The sequence below is a fragment of the Haliaeetus albicilla genome, chromosome 4, assembly GCF_947461875.1.
Source record: "Haliaeetus albicilla chromosome 4, bHalAlb1.1, whole genome shotgun sequence".
NCBI lineage: Eukaryota > Metazoa > Chordata > Aves > Accipitriformes > Accipitridae > Haliaeetus > Haliaeetus albicilla.
Genome location: NC_091486.1, coordinates 6,295,918 through 6,316,274, shown reverse-complemented (window position 1 = coordinate 6,316,274; position 20,357 = coordinate 6,295,918). Strand labels below are relative to the sequence as shown.

General features: G+C 37.1%; 1 protein-coding gene across 4 annotated transcripts in view; it reads right to left on the bottom strand.

Moving 5' to 3' along the window:
• The window catches only part of LRP1B (LDL receptor related protein 1B), a 753,798-nt gene that overhangs the window by 281,659 nt on the left and 451,782 nt on the right, over nt 1-20,357 (bottom strand). For all 4 annotated transcript variants that reach the window (XM_069780765.1, XM_069780767.1, XM_069780768.1 and 1 more), the window contains 6 exons: nt 18,906-19,077; nt 16,742-16,885; nt 15,096-15,332; nt 6,439-6,619; nt 3,320-3,539; nt 441-630 (listed from right to left, as the gene is read on the bottom strand). In XM_069780765.1, coding sequence (XP_069636866.1) covers nt 441-630; nt 3,320-3,539; nt 6,439-6,619; nt 15,096-15,332; nt 16,742-16,885; nt 18,906-19,077 — 1,144 coding nt within the window. The remainder of the gene's footprint in view (nt 1-440; nt 631-3,319; nt 3,540-6,438; nt 6,620-15,095; nt 15,333-16,741; nt 16,886-18,905; nt 19,078-20,357) is intronic.

The window sequence follows — 20,357 nt, the reverse complement described above, 5'->3', positions numbered from 1 at the left end:
GTACTTTCAGGAGATTAAGTCATACGGTGCTGATGTAGACCAAGACAGGGGAGAAAATTACAAAAAGGAAAAGACAGACAGGATCTATGATATTATTTAAGCAAAGGTAAATGCAATAATATATTTTATGTCTATGAGCCAATGTGTATATGTTATCTGTTCTATTTTATACATTCACAGTATCTCTTTGACACACAAGAAAAATGGCAATAAAGGCAGCGTAAATACACAGAAGACACTCGGGTATAATACTATGATTCACTTTTTGGTATGTATGAGATGACCAATTTCAACATCAATGGATTGAAACATTGGAAAGTATATTTCTCATGCCAAAAGTCATATTCTTTTTTCTGTTCTTATCTAGTCACCCCAAAATACTAGTAAGGGAAAATATCCTTTTATAACAGACATTTGGAGAAATTGTATGTTATAAATACCTTGCTGTTTACGTGGATCATAAATCTGGAGCCCAAACAAAGGTGGTCTCTCGCTTCTTAACAGTGTCACATTCCTTGTAACCAGATCCAACTGGAAAATTGACCCATTCATATAATCTGTCCAGAAAATATAATTTCCATGATGTGACAGTCCAAAAGGATGATTCAAATCTTTTCCATTGTAGACTACCTGCAATTAATTAGTGGTAGGTGAGCATTAGCAAGGTTAAAATAATTATTAATTTGTCTTAGCATACACTACAGAGAACATAAAATAGGAAATAGGAAAACTGAGATAGGTACTGTGCCCAAACATAACGACTTAACGCAATAAAACCAAGTGAAGAGTGTAAAGCTGTTCTATGCACCAGCATCAATATCTAACTTCAAAACTTCGTACAAATTCATTTTAAGTGCCCCCTGTCAGTTAATGCAAAGGAATGTAGGTAAATATCTACCTCCTCCCTAGCAAGGAAGCATGGTTCTTCATATAACTTTGAGTATCTGTTAAGTACCTCAAATATCTGCTTCTTTTAAAGCAAGGAATAGTGTGTTTGAATTGCTTATTTTTGTTGAAGTGTGAAGTAAGTGCGGAGATTATTTATTTCTGTGAACTTCCTCTCTAGTTTGGCTTGTGATAACTTAAAAAAAACAAAACAAAAAATGCCAGTTTGTTCCCAAAATAAGACAAACTTTCTTCCATGCACCTTCTACTTTTGGTTTATTAACTCATACATAATGCTACAAATTACACCTCAAATCTTGTCTTTATTTTATTGGCTGCAGAAATGTTCTAAAACTGTGTCATTTGCTATAGGACCAGTCTCAGGACTCCTTCACAAGAACTGCAACTACCACTACACAAGAGCTGTCTGATAAACAGGAACAGTTTAAAAATATTTTCAATCCCTACAGAACAGAAACAAAACTTTAAAAATAGTCTAAACTTACCATCAAGTAAATTACAGTAATTAGAATGATTTACTTTAAAAAGACAGAAAACTGCAGAACTCTAAATCATCTACTTTTGGGAGCCCTGCCTTTATACTTCATCATAGCAGCTGCAGTTTGGAATGACTGGGTTCCAGTCTTCTTCTGCTGGCTGGGGTCCTTGCTTCAACTAATGCCCAACAGTGTATTTCTATCTTGCCTCTAGAAAGAAGGAAGCAGTTCATCAGATGCCCTACCTTGTCCCTACTTAGAGACACAAACCCAAGAGAACAAGGAGATAGAGCCAACTAAAATACGACTACTTTGAGGTGACAAACATCCTGCCCTTTTGCCCTTCAAATTTTCTCTTTAGGCTTGGAATTCTTTTGGTCAAAAGTCCTCATCTCAGCTAACTGATTTTGATCAAAATTAATCCATCAGTCAATTATCCACCAGCTACTTGTGCAATTCTTGTAGGAATTCCCCACCCCCCAAAATCCTCACTATACTGACACAGAATTAAAGATGCTACCGACCGAGTTATATTTTGACCAAAATATCCTATAATTAAAAACAAATGATTCAGCATCAAAAGCAACTATCTTCTAGTTATTTTTGGCTAGATAAATTTTATTCAAGTAGTTATGCATTTTATTTAAATCACAGGATTACAGAAAAAAACTTTTCAAAAAACCAGAACCGTTCTGTGACACTTCAAAATAAAACCTGTAAAGACAGGTGCTTCTTATTATTCACCAGTTCTAGTGGGAGGCAAAAACAGCAGTTCCCACTAGTAATCCACGTGTAATCCATGGCAGCTGCATTTAACCTTCCTAGAGCTGTTCTGTCCAGGAGCTTTTCATGAATCTAGCTCTGCTAGTAGTCAAGGATCTCTAATTAAAAAATGTCTTTCTGCCAATGCGCTTAGCCCCCTCCCCCCTCCATTACAGGACCATAATGGATTTGGAGCAAAAGTAGAAGCACTAAAAGTAAATCCTAACCTAGCCATTATGATAAACTGCAACACTACAGCATTAGTACAGGCTTAACAACAGATCACTCAATATAAAGGATTTTAGAAGCAGTATTAAAGCAATACAAGCTCATACAGGGACAAGTTCCAGGGAGGACTGTGTCTACAGTTACTACTTTCAGTATCAGCGATCTGCGTACTGGTCCTATCAAGGCCATCATACAGAGGGAATCATGAGTGAAGGATAAATGAGAAGTCACAAGACATATGTTTTGTGACAAAATCCTCCCACAGAAGGACTTAATGCCCGCTGTTCTCAATAAATGGTGAAGTTTCAGTTGTCAAGGTACTAATTTTATGAAGCAGATGGTAAACTTTCCCCAAATTATCAGACTCCAGTCTAAACTTTAACCGTTTTCCAGATGCCTGTTCTGTGCTTGTTACTTCTACAAAACAACACAGAACTTCTATACAGACTTGTATCTAGCTAGCATAGCCATTAGTAACAACTAAAACAATCTCTCTCCGTCTTTGACTGCACTTTTTGAGTGTGTCCCCTCTGCATATTACCACAAATGCTCAAACGGGGTGCGCTGGGATTCATCGAAAGCGGCTTATCCAGTGAAGTTAAATAAAAGCCTCTCTGGCAGAGCCAAAAGAAATTTTTTTCCTACTGAAAAGCTCTTTGTAGCTTCATGGCTCAATCAAAATGTAACTCATTGTCACATGAGAAAAATAGATTAAAACAAATTTTTTAAAAAAATCAAGTTTCGTGTCACTTTCTAAAGATGACAATTTTAAGCTGTATTATAGTCTCCTGCAGGAGACTGCCAACATTGCTTGTTTCAACAGAGATGACACTGGACATGCTGCAGGGTTATGCAGACTTTAAAAAGCTTGAAAAGTATTTTTAACATAACACAGTAAAATCCAGAAAGAGCATGCCTGTGGCAAAACAGCAGTATTTTTCTTTTACCTTTCTGTCAGTTCCATTCAAAAATATCCTTTCAATGTGATCATAATAGGCGTCACACCAGTATAATACATTGGCATGATAGTCCAGAGTTAAACCATTTGGCCATAGCATCTTTGAAGTTACAAAAATCTGCCGGCTGTAGCCATCCATCCATGCCTTCTCAATTCTTCCCACACTGTCATCTATTTCATCTTCTTCCCAGTCTGTCCAATACATCCAGCTATGAAATTATAAAAATGAACATTCAGATACCATTTTAATCATGTGACTTATACTGTAGACTTTTAGCAGCAGTTTGCAACAGTATATCCACAAGCCAGAGCAATTCTGACTTTTGCATGTTTCTTTCCACTATTTCTATATTTACTTTCCCTGTGTATTGGATGCTGCCAAAATGACACTTATGGCGTTCTGCTCATATTGTAATGAATTACATGAAGACCAAATGGACTAAGTGACATGAAAAGTGAAAGAATTGTTTAAGACCTTATTTAATCATACCAGAATTATGATTTATTTTTTAAACCAGCAATTTTTATTGACTCTGTCACAAAGTTCAAACTTTTACTGTTTTGGTTTTTTTTTGGCCAAGTCTAATTTGCCTTTATGATGCAAATCTGCTTTTTATTATGCTTAATGCTATCAAAAAAGCTGCAATACATGAATTAATTGCACTCTAGTTTAATAGCTACAGGATAACCTTGACATTCTGTGAACTTCACATCCCACATGAAAGCAGCTAAATTACTCAAGAAACTATTATGAGCACTCTGACCCTCACAAAAATGTTTAGAAAGATCGATGGCTATAAAAATTGTTTGAAAAATAGCTGGTGGGCAATTTTAGCATAGCTTTATGGTTTATAATGGAGTAATGTAGATAACCAAAACAACTCTGAGAAAAAAAAGTATCTATGCTACTTTGGAAAAAATAAGCAAGCATTGTAATAACTCATCTAAAAGTATTAGCTCAGATGAGTTCTCTGAGGCTTTCTCTGCTGGATACTACAGAACATACCCTATGTTTCTTCTCCCCCCCCCCCCTTATTGAATTAATCTGATTATCATATTTCATTACAGAATTTGCTGGTGACAACTCTGATTTCAATAATATAAAATATACAACTTGAACTTACACAAAAGCGGAGGGTAGCATGCTAAGAAACACCACTTTCTTTTTTTCTTAGCCCCCCCTCCCCCCCAAAGGAAAACAGGTTCATGGGAAGAAACAGAAAAGCCTGTACGTAATCTATGAAGTATCTAAACAGCATTTCAGATCATATGATGCACAGTGACATCAATATGCTGAAAATATTTACTAGACAGTAGACGTCTACTTTTAAAGTCAAATCTAGGATTTCAATTATTAAGCATTAAATAGAGGAAAACCACCATACCGAACTTAAATGGATCCTACTTGTTAAAGTTATCATGATTTAATTGGTATTTATGTGCCTCACCTTTGAATTCACCAGGTATCTGTTTCTGAAATAACTTGTGTGATCCTAACCTACTTAACCTGTCTGTACTTTGAAGAATAAAGTCCTAGAATTTAAATTCTGAATTTACAAAGGAATGAAACACTGAAGTTAAAAACAGTTTCATTATCAAATCTGCGCAAATGATGCCAAATCTACTGGTCAAAAATTTTATGCAAGTACACTTTTATGTATAAGCATAATTTGATCAATTTCTTTTAATATAAGAAATTGGAAAAGACAAAGAAAAAAATCGATCATTACACAGGTTTACAGATATGCAAGTGTACCTTTTTTGTTTCTTTTCTGTCTAGTCCAAGTCACCCACCAGAAGGTTGTTCTGGGTTCTTTTAATATTTTTGTAAATACATGCTAAGAACATCAACCATTTTTTTGATCCACAAGGCTTATAAACTTCATTGCATGTTTGACCCAAACAACACTAGGTTTAATCACAGAATTATAAAACCTGCATATGCCCTAAAGCTCAGGCAGAGACGCAGGTCAGTATGGCATTTATTTTATTGGAAGACAAAATACGTTTTACAAATATTTACATGACTGCTCAACAGCAATTACTGAGCTTTTCTCCATTAACTTTTTGTCTGTACTTATTCCAGTTATCATGTCATAAGCTAAAACATGCTTACAGTAACAGACATTTACATTAATGTGCTTTAATTGTATCTCAAAATGTAGTTAAAGCTTCTACATTGGTTAAATCAAGACTAATATTTTCTAAACATAATTGAAATGCCATAATAAATGCTATCCCTCAGGAAAAGCTTCCCTGAGAAGTATAATCACAAGGGGCATGCTATTTTATTAGAAAAGTGTTTTATGTAATAGCCCTTTTCAGACAATACATCTTCATACACTATTTCCTGTGCCATGCATTTACTGAACTGGAAAATTTAACCAAGTAATTGTAGGTATAGTTATGGTTTGTGGTCTGATTTTACATCCTTACTATCTGACCTTAATTAATTGTAGCCTTTCCACAGTCACTTCCATTCCTCAAAGGACAAGCTCAAAAGTGAAAACCTGATAGTATAAATACATTCTAGTACTAGGAAAACAGCATTCAATCCAGCCACACTAGAATTACCTGCCTACATCATTCTCCAGTGAAAATTCCCTGAATAAATGTAACAGCAAATTTTTAGGTAAACCATAACTATTTCACCCTAATATATTGGGGGTTATTATGCAGCCTATCACAATTAATTATGATAATAAGTAATGAAAACTACCAGTCTCATTCAGTTTTGTAAACCAATGTGTACAAGGATATGGTTATTATCATCTTCAGAAATTGAGACTTACAAAGGGAGAAATAAAGAAGAGTATTATAAAGTTCACTTCGTATTAAAAATACATACAGGTCTGATACACTCAATTTGTTTGAGAAAAAGGTGAATCACATTCAATTTAACTTGACACAGGTTCAACGATGTCTGGGCATACACATTCTTCTGAAGACTTCAGGCAAGAATGCTGGACAGGAGTTACAGATATTACAGACTACTGTAGAATTACAGACTACTGCATGACTCTACAAACCCCATCCTAAGCAAAATTCAGTCCCATATTTATAGTATAAAGACATGCATTAAACAACATAAATTAGTCTACTTCATACCCATTGACAGGATCAACAACAATTCCTCTAGGATGGGACATGTCGCCCTCCAACAAAGTTTTTCTACTCTGAGCAGCTTTTTCCAGTCTGGCTACAGCAATTGTTTTCCTGTGGCCATCGTTTGTCCAATAAAGATTATTTCCAATCCAGTCCACTGCTATGCCTTCTACATTATCAAGATCTGTTGAGAGAGAGAGAGGGAAAACAGTAATAGGAGATTAATATTATATTTTTATGTTCTAACATTACCCATTAGTACAAACAATGGACAATATATAGTCCATATAGTTAAATTAGATTATTTCCGTGAATCTTAATTAGATTTGCTCAAATACAATATAAAATTCGCCGTGTCTGTCAGAATTAGTCTTCCTAAAAACACCCTACAAAATACAAAGACTGGTGATAAAACTTGTGTATTAAACCATAAGCCTTCATATGTTAACCATAGCTGGCCCTGGGCAAATCACTATTTAACAAAACCCTACTTAATTTTAATCCTAAACAGCAGTATCACCCAAGTCAAGAACAGCTTCCAGGATCCATTCTAGTACTCTAAATCACCTTGCTTTTACCCAAATCAGAAGTTTCACTCTTATTAAAAAATAAGCAAAATTGTCATTCAAGTTACATTTGTTCCACTGTCCCTTGACCTTGCAAAACATGCGAGCAAGAACATCACAACAGTCCCGAGTTATTCTCCACAGCTAAGTACATGTGCAAACAATATTAACATAGTAAGCAATATATGAGCAAAGAGCAATGGTACCATCGGATGTACCAATGGGCTCCTAAGTATGGCAGCGGTAGGACTCCATCCAGATTGAAAATGAGTCAACAATGTTCCTTGAATACAGCCTGGAGGCTTCCCCATTTGAGAAGCAGTAAAACAATTCCCCAAGCAACAAGTTTTCCCTCAAGCGTACCTAACACCCTGTAACATTAACTGACCCCTGCCCTCTCCCACATGATCCCCATTTCTTAACTGAAAGCATAAGGTCTCTGAAAGGTTTTGCATCTCTCTTCACCATACCCTTCCCCTTTTCTTTCAGAAAGATCTCAAAATCCAAGTGCGTGGGGTGGGATATGGAGAATTTCCAGTCATTCCCTCCTGCCCTTTATAGCACTGTGAAGGCTGAGGCACTACCCGCGTTTAGGCATCACCCTTTGCCACACAGCTGATCTCACTCCAGCCCCCTGGCATGCTCCTCCCGGTGTGGTCACTCCTCATCTACAGGACGATCCCACCATTTGCCAGGCGATAATACCAGAGGGGCGTGAATACTGAGGGAAGTGACGGAGCTTGGGCCAGGGCACGGGTGACCACTGCCTTTTCTGGTCCGCGTCCCTCACCTGTAAACACGCTCTAGCAGCCCGTGCATCTGCCACATGCTGCCCCCTTTTCCCCAGTCCCTCCAAGGAGTATTTCTCCGGGCGGAATGGAGCTGCTGCTCCACGTACCCCTCCACCAGCCGACACGGAACCCCTCCTGAGCACAGGGCAGCGCCTACAGGTGGCACATGCCCAAACTCCCCCGAGCAGCTCCGGCAGCAGCTCGGCTCGCACGCTGCACCAGGGCCGGTTCCGACCTCCAAGGCAGCCTCGGAGCACTCGCTAACGGCCTCTTAGCGGGCCATTACCGCCGCCGAGCCCTCGGGCTCGACTCCCCGGCTCAGCTCGGCCGCCCCAGCCCCTCACAGACCCCTGACACAAGCGCCAGCCCTTTGACCGGCCGTTTCCTCAGAGGCGGCTGGAACCGGCCCTGACCGGCTGGGGGCCGTTGGGCGCCAAAACGCGGCACCCAGCGGCGGCGCCTGACATAGGGCTGAGGAGAGGGGGGGGCTGACCTGCCGCCCACCGCCTGCCTGCGGCTGAGGCAGCCGCGTTTGCTTGCTTTAGTATCTTTTCTGAGGACAAACTTGGGGTGGAAAGGCTCGTTTGACTGCTGCCTTGTTTGGTATCTTGGATTAAAACAGATAATGGCGTAACGGCGTAGTAGCTGTGAGCCCAGTGCTTCCACTGAGCCTGAGAATTCACAGCACCGAATTGGTGCCTCCCTTTGCTGTGATAAAAACGGACGTCCATATGGCTGAAAAGGTACACCCCCCCCCCCGCAAACCAAACGAAAAAGCACACTTAAAAAAAATCCCCTCTTTACTGTGATGCTTCTTGACAATACAGATTGTAATACTTGTTTGTTGTAGTCGGATATACAATCCTACAGTACAATTTCAATAGCAGGAATCGTCAAGACTTAAAAAAAGGAATGTAAATTGCTTTTTCTGTTCACATTTACACCAGTAATGCCATCTAGATGCAAGCTTTCATCAGATTCATTCTTTCTCAGCAGCGTTGACATCACTTTCGGATCAATGCTGGAGTTTTTGGAAAGATTTTCTCAGAACAAACATGATGCAGGGAGATTTTCATTGCAAGCTACATTAAAAAAATCATGTATTAACATTTTTTTAAGAAATGCTGATGTGACAAAATCACTGATCCTACTTAGGTTCCCCTTACACCAGATAGGCACGTGAAAATCTGCTAAACTGAACACAACTGTTTACTATTTGAACTGTGCTGCCAAACACATGTAATTTAACTGTCAGCTTTCTAGACAACAACTTCGCATGAACTCCTGGAGTGCTGGTTTGGGACATTTCAAATTGCTATCAGTGTGATTTTTACGGCAACAGCACTGTGCAGTGGTGCTGGGTTGCCATCGTCTAAACCTTCCCTCAGATTCCTCCACCAAGATGCCTCCCCATAATACAATCGGCAAGTACTAACGGAGAGGTCTTAATTGCTAACATTCATAACTTCAGCATACCTATGCATTTTTTGCAGCCTATCAGATTAGTTCTCCTTGGGACAAACTCTTCACCTGTAATATTTTTTAGACCCCAAACAGCATTACTGACTATGACTTTAATAATCTAATTTCCTACAAGAAACCAGTAAAATTCTTTGTGATGGACGGGAATGCAAAGCTCTTTTACCAAGTCACACTCTACATAACTTATTTAGTGTAATACAGAAAACTTTCTGCTTACTATAACCCATAGATAACATAGTATGTCATCAACAATACACTAAGATAAAATATGACAGTTTTACCGAATAAATGAAATATTGGGCTTTTTATACACTTGGATGCAATAATGGCATCTATAAAAAGTGCCATTATAATCTCAATAGCATTGGAACATGATAAATTACTTCACAGCCTTTCTGTTGAACAATGTTTTTTAGTGACTGTAATACCACCATATTCCCTATCAAGTTAGCAGAGCTATAATGTTTTCAAATACCTTGTCATTGCAAAATGTTCCATTTTTTGTTAATTTTATAACTATTTCCTTTTAACTAAAGCAAAATGCATTTAAATATAATGTTGAAGTATATTAAGATTATGATATGAACTCTCACTGTATACTAAAGTTTAAAAATAACAAGGATCCCCTTACTAGGAGAGATACTTCAGTAAGTATGCTTTCAATGCTTAAAACCAGAAAATTAAAAGAAGCTGGTGGCTACTGAAAGTCATAGCATACTTTTAAAACTGCTTTTTCCCTTATCAGTATCCTCTGTCTGGGCACAACGGCAATGGATGAACAGCACAGATGAATAAAGATAAATATGCAAATGAGATACTTTTTTTTCATAAAAGGAAAGAATTTTTTGACAATAACATAGAGAATAATTGAGAAATTAGTTTACTTGTCTTGAAGAAATCAACATAGCCTAGAGTAGTTCAGGATTCCTTCTAGCTTTAATGGTGTCTATAATTCCATGTGCGTAATCATCCTATCCCATGCATATTGCTTCTGTTAAATTAAACACTCATGGAGATATATGTATGTATATAAAACTGTGATGTATTTTATACTTGCTAGGTTTTGTTCTTTTTTTGTTTCTTTAATCCTTGAACTGCAAAGTACAATCTACCACCTGCAGTGACCTGAACAGTAACAGGAATTAAAGGTACATAACATCTCCAGGTGCCATTTTTAAATGCGTAGTTCTGTGAACATGGGAGCAATTGAAGCCTGACTACCTCTGTATTCATGTGTTCCTTTGTTTTTTGACTACTTTGCTGAAGAATAGTGAAATTTTTTTCTTTTCTTCCATTATAATTCCATTTCACAATTTCTGTGTTCACGTTGCTATGCCCAGTTGCAGAAATCAATCTCCCTATTTTTACAAAATTTTAGGATTTACTTATACTTGACTTCTGCCCTATATATCAAATTAACTTGAAATCATTCTGAAGGTCCAAAAGATATTACAGAGAAACAAAGGTATCCACCAAAGTATCAACTAAACCTTGTTCACATAAGAAACCAGACCTAAATTTAGTAAATCAGTCATGGGTGTAGAGATGACACTACATCCTGTGCAACACAATATGAGAAAGTTATAGGGAGGGAGGAAAGGAAAAAAAAGAAGTGGCATATGCTGAGTATTCTTCCTAAATGTGTTTAGCATATTTATCTGTATTTCTGATACACCTAAACATCACTATACTTTTGGGGAACTATTTTTCCTTGTGATCTAAAAAGCCTGAAGGAAGCAATGGTGTCAAAATTCGTTCTCCAGACAGAGGATATGAAACAACAGTGTGATGACATACCTAACCCAGCAACCACCTAGTCTGACAAGATTCATCCAGTCAAAGTACAAAACAGCCGTGGATCGGTCAGAGTGGGTGAGCTCAGTGCCAGCAGCTCAGCCAGGTTTCCCAGGCTGATGGACACTGTCAGTTTTATTTGTTGTCTCTCAGTGCCTTTGCTACATTCTTTTTAAAAGGCAATGTCAGAGTCAGTTGGAACTCTCTGAAAGTGGGAGAGTGGCCTTTGGTCATGGAGTGATCAAGCATGTTCAGAAGACAAAAGTGCAAATTATGGTAGGGAAAAGAAGAGAGCATCTCACCAAGGACCTGGGAGCCCAAGGCTCGCAGAGAATGACTGGAGAACAGAACAGGGAACAAAGACAAGCTTCAGGAGTGAAAGAAAAATCCTTTAGGGCTCAGAGGGGTCTTGGCAGATTTTGCTCAACTCAAGAAAACAGACATGACTAAAATCAAGCTTGAGAACAAAGAGTGATTTGTTCAAAACCCATTTTCTTTTTATCCTGACCTAGTCAATTTGGGTTAAACACAGTTTTTATACTAATAAAATCAGCTTTTTAATGAAAATTTGAGGGGTTTTTTTTTCTTCTTTGGGAGACAAAAGAGTCCAAATACGGACTGTATTAGTATCAACAGCAAAGCTAAAGTACTACATTAGAATGCTAGATACCTCCTAAAATTTACAAGCATATTGCTCCAAGTCTATTTGGTTTCATATAATAGCTACTGTACTGGAGCTACCATGCATTCTGTCGTAATTTTGGAGCATCTATGTTTCTAAACCAAATACAATCTCAGTAAGAAAAAAACTCATGGTAATTAGATATTAAATATATCAGCAATTTTTAAAAGAAAGAATTCTACAGCACAATCCTATAGAGACAGATTACATTGTTTTTGTGAATTTATGCTTTAAAGTCCACTTTTATTTAACTATCTAAGAGCTTGAAATACTTCCCTTACTTTTTAGGTGGGCTTCACATGAAGTAGTAAAGAGGAACAAAATAATGGCCATTCTGCCATCCTGGTTAAACAAAATTCATTTGACTACAGCAAGCCAGTCTTTCTGCAGTTAAGCCCTTTCAACATAAAAAGGATGAGGTAAATAAAATAACATTTTGATCATTGTTCACTTGATAAATGAAAAATTAACATTTGTAATTCTGGAAATACTGCCAGAATTTTAGAGTCAACAGTTGAATGTGGGCCCAAATACACAGAATATAGATACAAGATTTTTAAAAACTCCTATTTCTAGCGGCAACAATTTGCCACATTGTTTGTAAATATGCAAGAAATTATAAGCATAATGTGTAATTTGGTAGAGAACAGCCTAGCTCATCAATGTCCGTTAGATCACGTACACTAATATTGCCTAGTATAGTAGATTAACATGAAACATGAAAACCAGTGCAAAACCAGCTAAACAGCTTCCAAAGATCTTTACAGACTTACTTTGACCTTGTTTAAGCAAAAAGTTCACCCTTGACCATCTTTGCAAATATTTACAAGTGAATAATATAACACTTTAAGGCTCACAGCAACTCCAGACAACATAAAGGGGACAAAGACAACTAAAATCCCAGAGTTTGTGTTTATCATAGAACGGTTTGGGTTAGAAGGGATCTTAAAGATCACCTAGTTCCAACCCCCCCCCCCCCCCCGTGATGACACCTTCCCCTAGACCAGGTTGCTCAAAGCCCCATCCAACCTGCCCTTGAACACTGCCAGGGATTTTACTTCAACTGAATGATATTTAAATCCCTTCAAAAATGTCTGGTTTGTTCCTTTTTTTTAATTTAAAAAACTGATTTCCCATGCAAGTTTGAAACCTTAATTACAGCAATTTCTGTTGCTGGTTAAAGTATACTACTGTTGCAGTTGTGCCACCAACTCTAGGATAGGCTGTGCTGTGGGCTGTCAAATAGTTATCAATGTTACACAGCAGTTTGTTTCCTGAAGTGAAGAATAAGAAGTCACAGCTGAAACTATATGGGAAATCAAACTCCAGCAGTGTTAGGTGGTCAGAGTTCTCAGTTCCCAGTCAACAGCTGGTAGGATCAGGCTCTCATGTAGGCAAACTGTAATTATCTGAGGTACAGTGTTGTTTGAGCTAGCGTATCTGTTTGTTCAAAACCTGATAGTCACAAAAAATGACAACTTCTAATCTGAGAAGTGACACCTACCATAGATAGAGTTCCTTAGCAGCATGCTGTTCAGAGTGAATATTAAACCACCTCCTGACACACCTGATTTTCTCTAGTAGCCTTCCACCAAGGAACGATTTAATCTGTCCCTGCTGAGTTCTTGAGAGCTGACAAGACTAAAAGCTGAGGTGGTATGGCTGGAAGCCATATTAATTTTTTAAATAATGAAAAATACATTAACAAGTGTTCTTTAAGCATACTTTAAAGTTATGAAACAACACCAAGTTCTAACTAACAACGTAAGCTCCCGGTAAAGAAGTGGGGGGAGTATGACAGTGACTTTTTTTTGGTCTTTGTAAGTATTAGGACCACCAATAATATATCATAGGATAATCCACAGCTTTTTTGGTATTGCAATGGTATTTTTGCTATGTTGTACTTATAAAGGAGCAGAAATTCCAGTTGAACGTTATTTAAAAAGAGTCTCTCAATTTGTTGGTTTGTTATACAAAGTTTATTCATGTTTGCATGTTTGATTGGACTAACCCCAACCTGTTTGACACCTTTCAGCAAAGATGCTCTTTGGTGTTACCTTATAATGTTTAAATCTACATACTGTCCGCTCCTTCCTCTACTCCCCATTTGGATTACATTGCTGTAAAATGAAATGTGTGTTGTTTGGTAAAAGAAGGTCAGCAATGGCAGTTCTGTGCTGTATATTATTCACTTCCATATTCACAGTGAAACGATGAATTACCAGATTGACAGCTGAGTATTCATTATTTACTCAGACAGCTGCCTTTTATTAAGCAATCACCAATATAGGGTAAAAAGCCATCTATTTCTTGCAACTACTACTGAAGGCATCATTGTGCAGAGACCTTATACCAAAACAGCACCATATCACTGCAAACTGGAGATAACTTCTCTGAGATGGGTGGATTAAAACATGGGTTATGAATGCTGGGGAATGAAAATCCCTGTGCTAAAACAATGGTATTTTTGTTGCTTTCACTGTCTCAAGTTTCAATTTACAAGTAAAGATATTAAGCTTTCTGAAGGCCAAGATGAATATTCATACTGCTTATTTTCTTGAGTACTAGAAAATGAAGCAGTTGTTACCTCCTGCTGAAGCTGTTTTTCATGAAAAGGGTCCATAAAAGAAAAAGAAATATGGGTTGACAAACTGGAGGTTTTATCACTGAAACAGCATTTAGTATGATAAGATTCTAGACCAGGGACATACTGTAAACTGTGGTTGGAGAGGTGGAAACTAGAGAACTGCTGGTATTTTCTCTCATTGGTATAATAAAATGGTACAAACATCTTAATTAAGGTTCTAAAAAATGTTTAGGTCTTCCTGTTGCTTCCACATACACAATAGAAAATGCATCGGGAAAGACAGTGCTTTTTTTTCTAATGAGTTTGCAAGCACTATAGAAGTCTCACTCTGCCAAACTACTTGAATAAGCTCCAGAATCCACACTGCGATACAGGTTGGAGTGAAGAAGTCTTATAAAGTCCACAAGGATACAGGGTGGCTCAGTGAACAATTGCAAAGAACTACATTATGGATCCATTGTATCCAATTACTGAAAGAATACAGCGGAAATGTAGGAGGGAGTTACTGGCCGGTATAAGCTTAATTGGACAAAGTAAGAATTCACAACAGAGCAACTTAACCAAACTTTACATTTCTGCACTCAGGAAAAATAAACAGGAAGTTGTAAAAAAAGAAATATCTCCAACTCTGTTCAAAGTCTAGTTTGGGTCTGTTTTCCATGGGAGATTTAAATAAAGCTTTAAATTATCTGTAAATGTCAGTTCAACTTCTCCTGACAGAGATTCTCTGAATGTCACTATCAGTCAGCATTGCCTACCATCTTTGAGGATTGTTTCTCTCTCTGTGCCATCAATTTTCTGTCGTCCAATTAGGAAACTGGTAGTATCAGCAAAGTAAATGTAATTGGTTTCGGCATGGAAGTCCAGAGCACGAGGATTGACCAAGTTTTCTATAGGGATCATGTATTCGTCAGATACTTTGGTGTTCAGGTCCATTCCCCGTATTATTCCTGGGCGTCCCTTCCCATAAAAAAGAAACAATTCATTCTTTGGTCCTGCAAAAGAAAGATTACAAACATAAACAACTGATGCTGCCTAATCCTCTTTACAGTGCATAATGTCACTGTTTAATTAACTGGCACAATTAGTGGGGGAGCAGGAGCGTTATTCAATACCAAAAATTAAACTTTCATATATTCCAAAAGTATCTAAACTCAAGAAATCTAGCTAATTATATTACCTTCATTAAAATACAAATTACTTCAGTGAGCTGCTTACATCTAATTATTTTTTTCTATAGACGTTCCCACTGAAAAGCAATGTTAGATCACAGAATAACTTTGCATCTACTGTGAAATGGACATTGTAGACATTTAATTTTACAATTCATTAGGATCTATCAGAGTAATGTAGGCCATGATTGAAGTAATCATTAAATCTAACAAGACCATAACTCCAGCAAATACAAAACACCATTTTTTTCACCTGAAGTTTCTCAGAAACAAACAAGAAAAAAGATTACAGTAAATTTCTTTCAAATGGGAAGGCATACAACAAATCAGCACACACTGTTCTTTCATACTGAGATACAAACCATGGATACCAGTATTTCTTATTTCTGAGGAGATTTTTACAATTTAATCAAGTAGGTTAATTACAAATAACCAAAGCTTAGTAAGGTGATTTTCTTTTCTTAAAGATACTTATAAATATACTTAGTATATTCCTTAGTACTATCAATATACCTCTTAAAATTCTCTAAGATACATAATTTTCCTAACACCTCTCAGGGTTTTTTTGTTGGAATCATTAGTGGAAAACCGTATGAGGTTTGACTGAGGTCAGATATATCCATCTACCAGCATCCATCAAAGTATCTAGCTGCATGCCTTTCATCTGAACTAAATCAATTCCATTTGATCAAGAAACCAGACAAAAACAGGCGTTCCCCAAAACTTTCAGGACTGTCCCATTGGCTGTAGGTGACCAACAGATTGTGCATACCTAATGTTAGTTATAACCATAGTTTGCTTTCGCAAAGTATTATGAGAAAAACCTTGCTTGACTTATTCACATGAATGGTCTGCCTCTGAGTTTCAAGTTGATCGTATGGGTAGAAATTAGATGTGACAAACTATTTAAGAGCACTTCAGTACTTATGTACTGTGAGAATGTATAGTATATAAAGAAAGAGTATGACCGTTTAACTTGTGATGATTTTTAGAATTCTTTAAACAGCGTCCCAGGTTTAGTTTGTCACTTCTATGAACTAAGCCAAATCAAATCATTTTAATGGAATGAAAGAAGTATGTATGAACAAAGTGTCAGGTATATGTTGCAAACAAATTTTACCCAAAAGCAGCCCATGTGATTTCTACTGTTACTGATAAGCATTTTAAATAACACCCAGATCTATACCCTGGAATATTCGCAGCTGGCAGACTCTTTGATTTAGTTAACATACTTTTGCATGACCTGCCATCACTCCCCAAGATGAAGCCAGTCCTGCAGCGACAAGTCCGTGCTTTGTAGTTGCTGCTGAGCAGACAGATGTGCGAACATCCCCCCAGCATTCCATATGGGTCCACTTCACATGCATGGCTTCTGACTACAGCGAGTGAAAAACAGCACGATTCAAATCCATTTAAAGCAAGATAATTATATGCATCAGCATGTAGAAAGTTTAGACAGGAAAAAAAGTGAATTTGTGTCACAATAAATCTTTCCCCAGAATATAACTACAAAGGAAGGTGTTTTTTTAAGATGATACCCAAAGCAGACAAGTAACCCAAAGGGCCATTTTGTGGCTATCAAGCCATACCCATCGTTGTGTGCAATCACCCCTTTTTGAATAAGCTTCTGCACATCATTTGCCAGGCAGCACTCCCCGGGGGTAGCTGACACTTTTCCCCTTTTTTATTTGTTTCTTCAGTTCATTTGGTTGGTTGGCTGTTTTTCTGAGAACATAGCGAATCCCACGCCAACGCAGCTTGCTATTCATTCAACTCCATTAAACAGCACCTTTCTGGGGCACATGCCTGTGCAGACACTAAAGGACAGAACGAGCCTTGTAGTGTTTTTCCATATTTGTATAGTTGGGACATAAATGCAGCTGAAGAAGCCAAAGAATTCCTTTCCCTTGATTTCATATTTTCAAATGCACGGTTCTAAATTAGCAGACTAATATATCAAATTCATTTTTTTTTAAACTCTTTAAGGTAAATCTGAAAAGAAAACAAAATCTATCTTGCTATCCTACAGTTACTAAGCTGCCTTACAACAGGCCAACAGTATTTTAGCTCAAAAAATGTTTTTCTCTTCTTTCTCCTTTCCCTCAAGCTTTTTAGGTTTTTGTTTTTGTTTTTTTTTTTAAAAGTAATCAAGTACTTTTAAGGTCGATATTGTTAAAGGTAGACAGAAACTCTAGCAAGCTGAGACAGCTTTTACAGCACATCTTGACAAGCAACAAACATGTCCATTCAAAACAAAAGAAGCAGCAGAGTGAACAAAGGGCAAGAGGAACAGAGTCATCACAGGATGTAATAAAAGATTACACTGTGCTCATGTCTCTCCTCCTCTCAACCTCTCCTGCTCCCTCAGGGGTACAAGAGGGGGTCTATAGCAGGGAAAGAGTCTTTGCAGCCTCCTTCAGACACTGACATCTGCAACTCAATGCCCTCAGCTATAGGGTAAAAATTAGTTCACCCAGTCTACATCAATTTAGAGTTTGTTCCCGCTTCAGAAACTTCTCTTAAAGCAGTCAGTCTGTTTAATAACATTGATGTTGATCACCAGAAATGATCTGCTAGCTTTTTTGTCCAAGCAGTCGTGGCAACGATTTATTGCTATCAGTCATATCAAAAAATTCTCATAAAGTATCACTGTAAACATTTTGGATCTTGCTATCTTTGCACAAAGTTCCTGCAAATCACACTGCTGTTCTGAATGCAGAAAGTATGTGATCAGAACCATGATTGGAGTCATACAGGACTATGGACTCAGAAATTGCTACTTTACCAAAAATTCAGAGATTATAAAAAGAAGTTTCTCATTCTAGATGAAAAGGAAGATTTCTTTCACAGAAGGCAAAGATTATATTTATCCAAACGAAGGAAAACTTAACAGCAATTTCCTATCTCACCAGTTGCTGTGCTGGCAGTTAGGCAGGCTACCTGCCCACACACCCATCTCCATGCTTTTTTGGCAGCCGCGAAGACGGGGGGCTCTCTTGAGGTTTGTAGTCTGTCTGAAAAGCAGTCCCAGAGAAACCAGGAATCTCTGAGGTCTGAGGACCCAAGCATGTGGACAGTATTGGACATCTAACAATTCTGAAGGTGTTAAATTATGAAAGCGTTGAGTGTGTGGAGACAGAAACTTGCAGACTAGGGCTCTTTGGTGGTTCTCTAAGCTGAGTGCTCAGGAAGCAGTGGTGTTAGGAGCTTAGAGGTGCAGGAAAACTGGCAGTAAGTACATGGGAAAATGGGCAGATAAAGAAGCAACAGAGAGTTTTGTCGCAGTGAAAAATTTTCACTGCATCTTCTCATACATTTTTCTGGAAGAACCTTTTTAACCATGCATCCACCTAATATCTGGTTTTACATTTCCTAGAAAGAGGATTTTGATCTTACCTGCTGTTTGAGTTCTTTTCTGGTATACACGGATCTCTTTAGCATTGTCAAGTCTAGCAAGAGACTGAACATCCGTGCCATTATATCTGTTTATTTGTAAAATGCTGAGGTTATCTGAATTAACTGTATATAGATAGTTTTCAAATACTGCCAAACCACAAAGATGCCTAATCTGGAAAAGAAAAAAATGATATAATTATTTTAGCTGAATATTTCAGATACATCTATGATTTGTAAACATCAAACATTACTGTGAATTGTAGATGCTAAAGTATACAAAAGGATTTCTGAATATGTCAATAAATAGTTGTAAATAATACACACAAACTACACTACAAGTATAGTTCACATTCTTGCAGTTCAAAGTTTATAAGTAGAAAACCTTTGTACAAGATAGGCAGAAAATTCAAAATATTTAGTAATCCAAATTAATTTATCCTCTGACTTTCCCAGTTTCTCTGTCTTTTAAAAACTCCTGCATACTTTAAGTGCAACAACTTATTTTAGTATTAACTAATAATAACTACGATAAATTAACTAATATTAACTACCATTAACTAACAAATATAATAAATATAGATATTCAAAACAGTTTATAGGTTGAATTGATGTATTTTTTTTTATTATGTTATAACCAAAGCAAGGCAAATAGTGCAAGATATACCCATTGAATATTTTCTTTAGTAAATAAATGAATAAATATACAAATTCCCTCGGCTATGCTTGTGTACCTTTTGTGTCGGTGTCTTTGAATATGGTCGTGGTCACACAGTATTGCTTGTTTCTCAAAAAGTGAATTCTAAAATTGTATTAATTTGTGATGTGTCTGGGTACATTGATTAAAAATTACCTAACATTAGATAGTTAGCCAATCACAGCTCGAACATGAAATGTTCAATAATCTAGTGGTTGTGCTTGATTGATAGATTTAGAAAATGTAAGATATCTCATTGATAATTTTGAAAGCTGAACAAATTAAAGAGAATTTTTTGGCAGATGTTCAGATATTCACAGGCTGAATATCTTATTAGTTTAACCAATAAATTGTTCACAGAAAGTATTTACTTAGCTCACTTACTCACAAATTCAGACATATAACACCAAAAAAAAAACCAACCCCAAACAAAAGAACCCCTGTCATGCATCAAATATTTCAGACCTTTCTGGAGATTACCCCCCCAGTTGGCTAAATCTTGCCATTGTATCCTGCCCTTATCCAGGAAAAAAAAAAAAAAAAAAAAAAAAAAAAAAAAAAAAGGAAAAAAAAAAAGATCAATGGAAATGTTTGATTAAGACCCCATAGAAATTCAATCCAATTATAGTAACATGGAAAAGAAAACAGCCTTGAAAATAATGATGCATCTGTACCAAATTGTTGACTTCTCCTCTGCTTTATAATCCTTTCTTCCCTATTCCCATTTGCACTCAGTTTAAATCTTTATTATTTAAGTC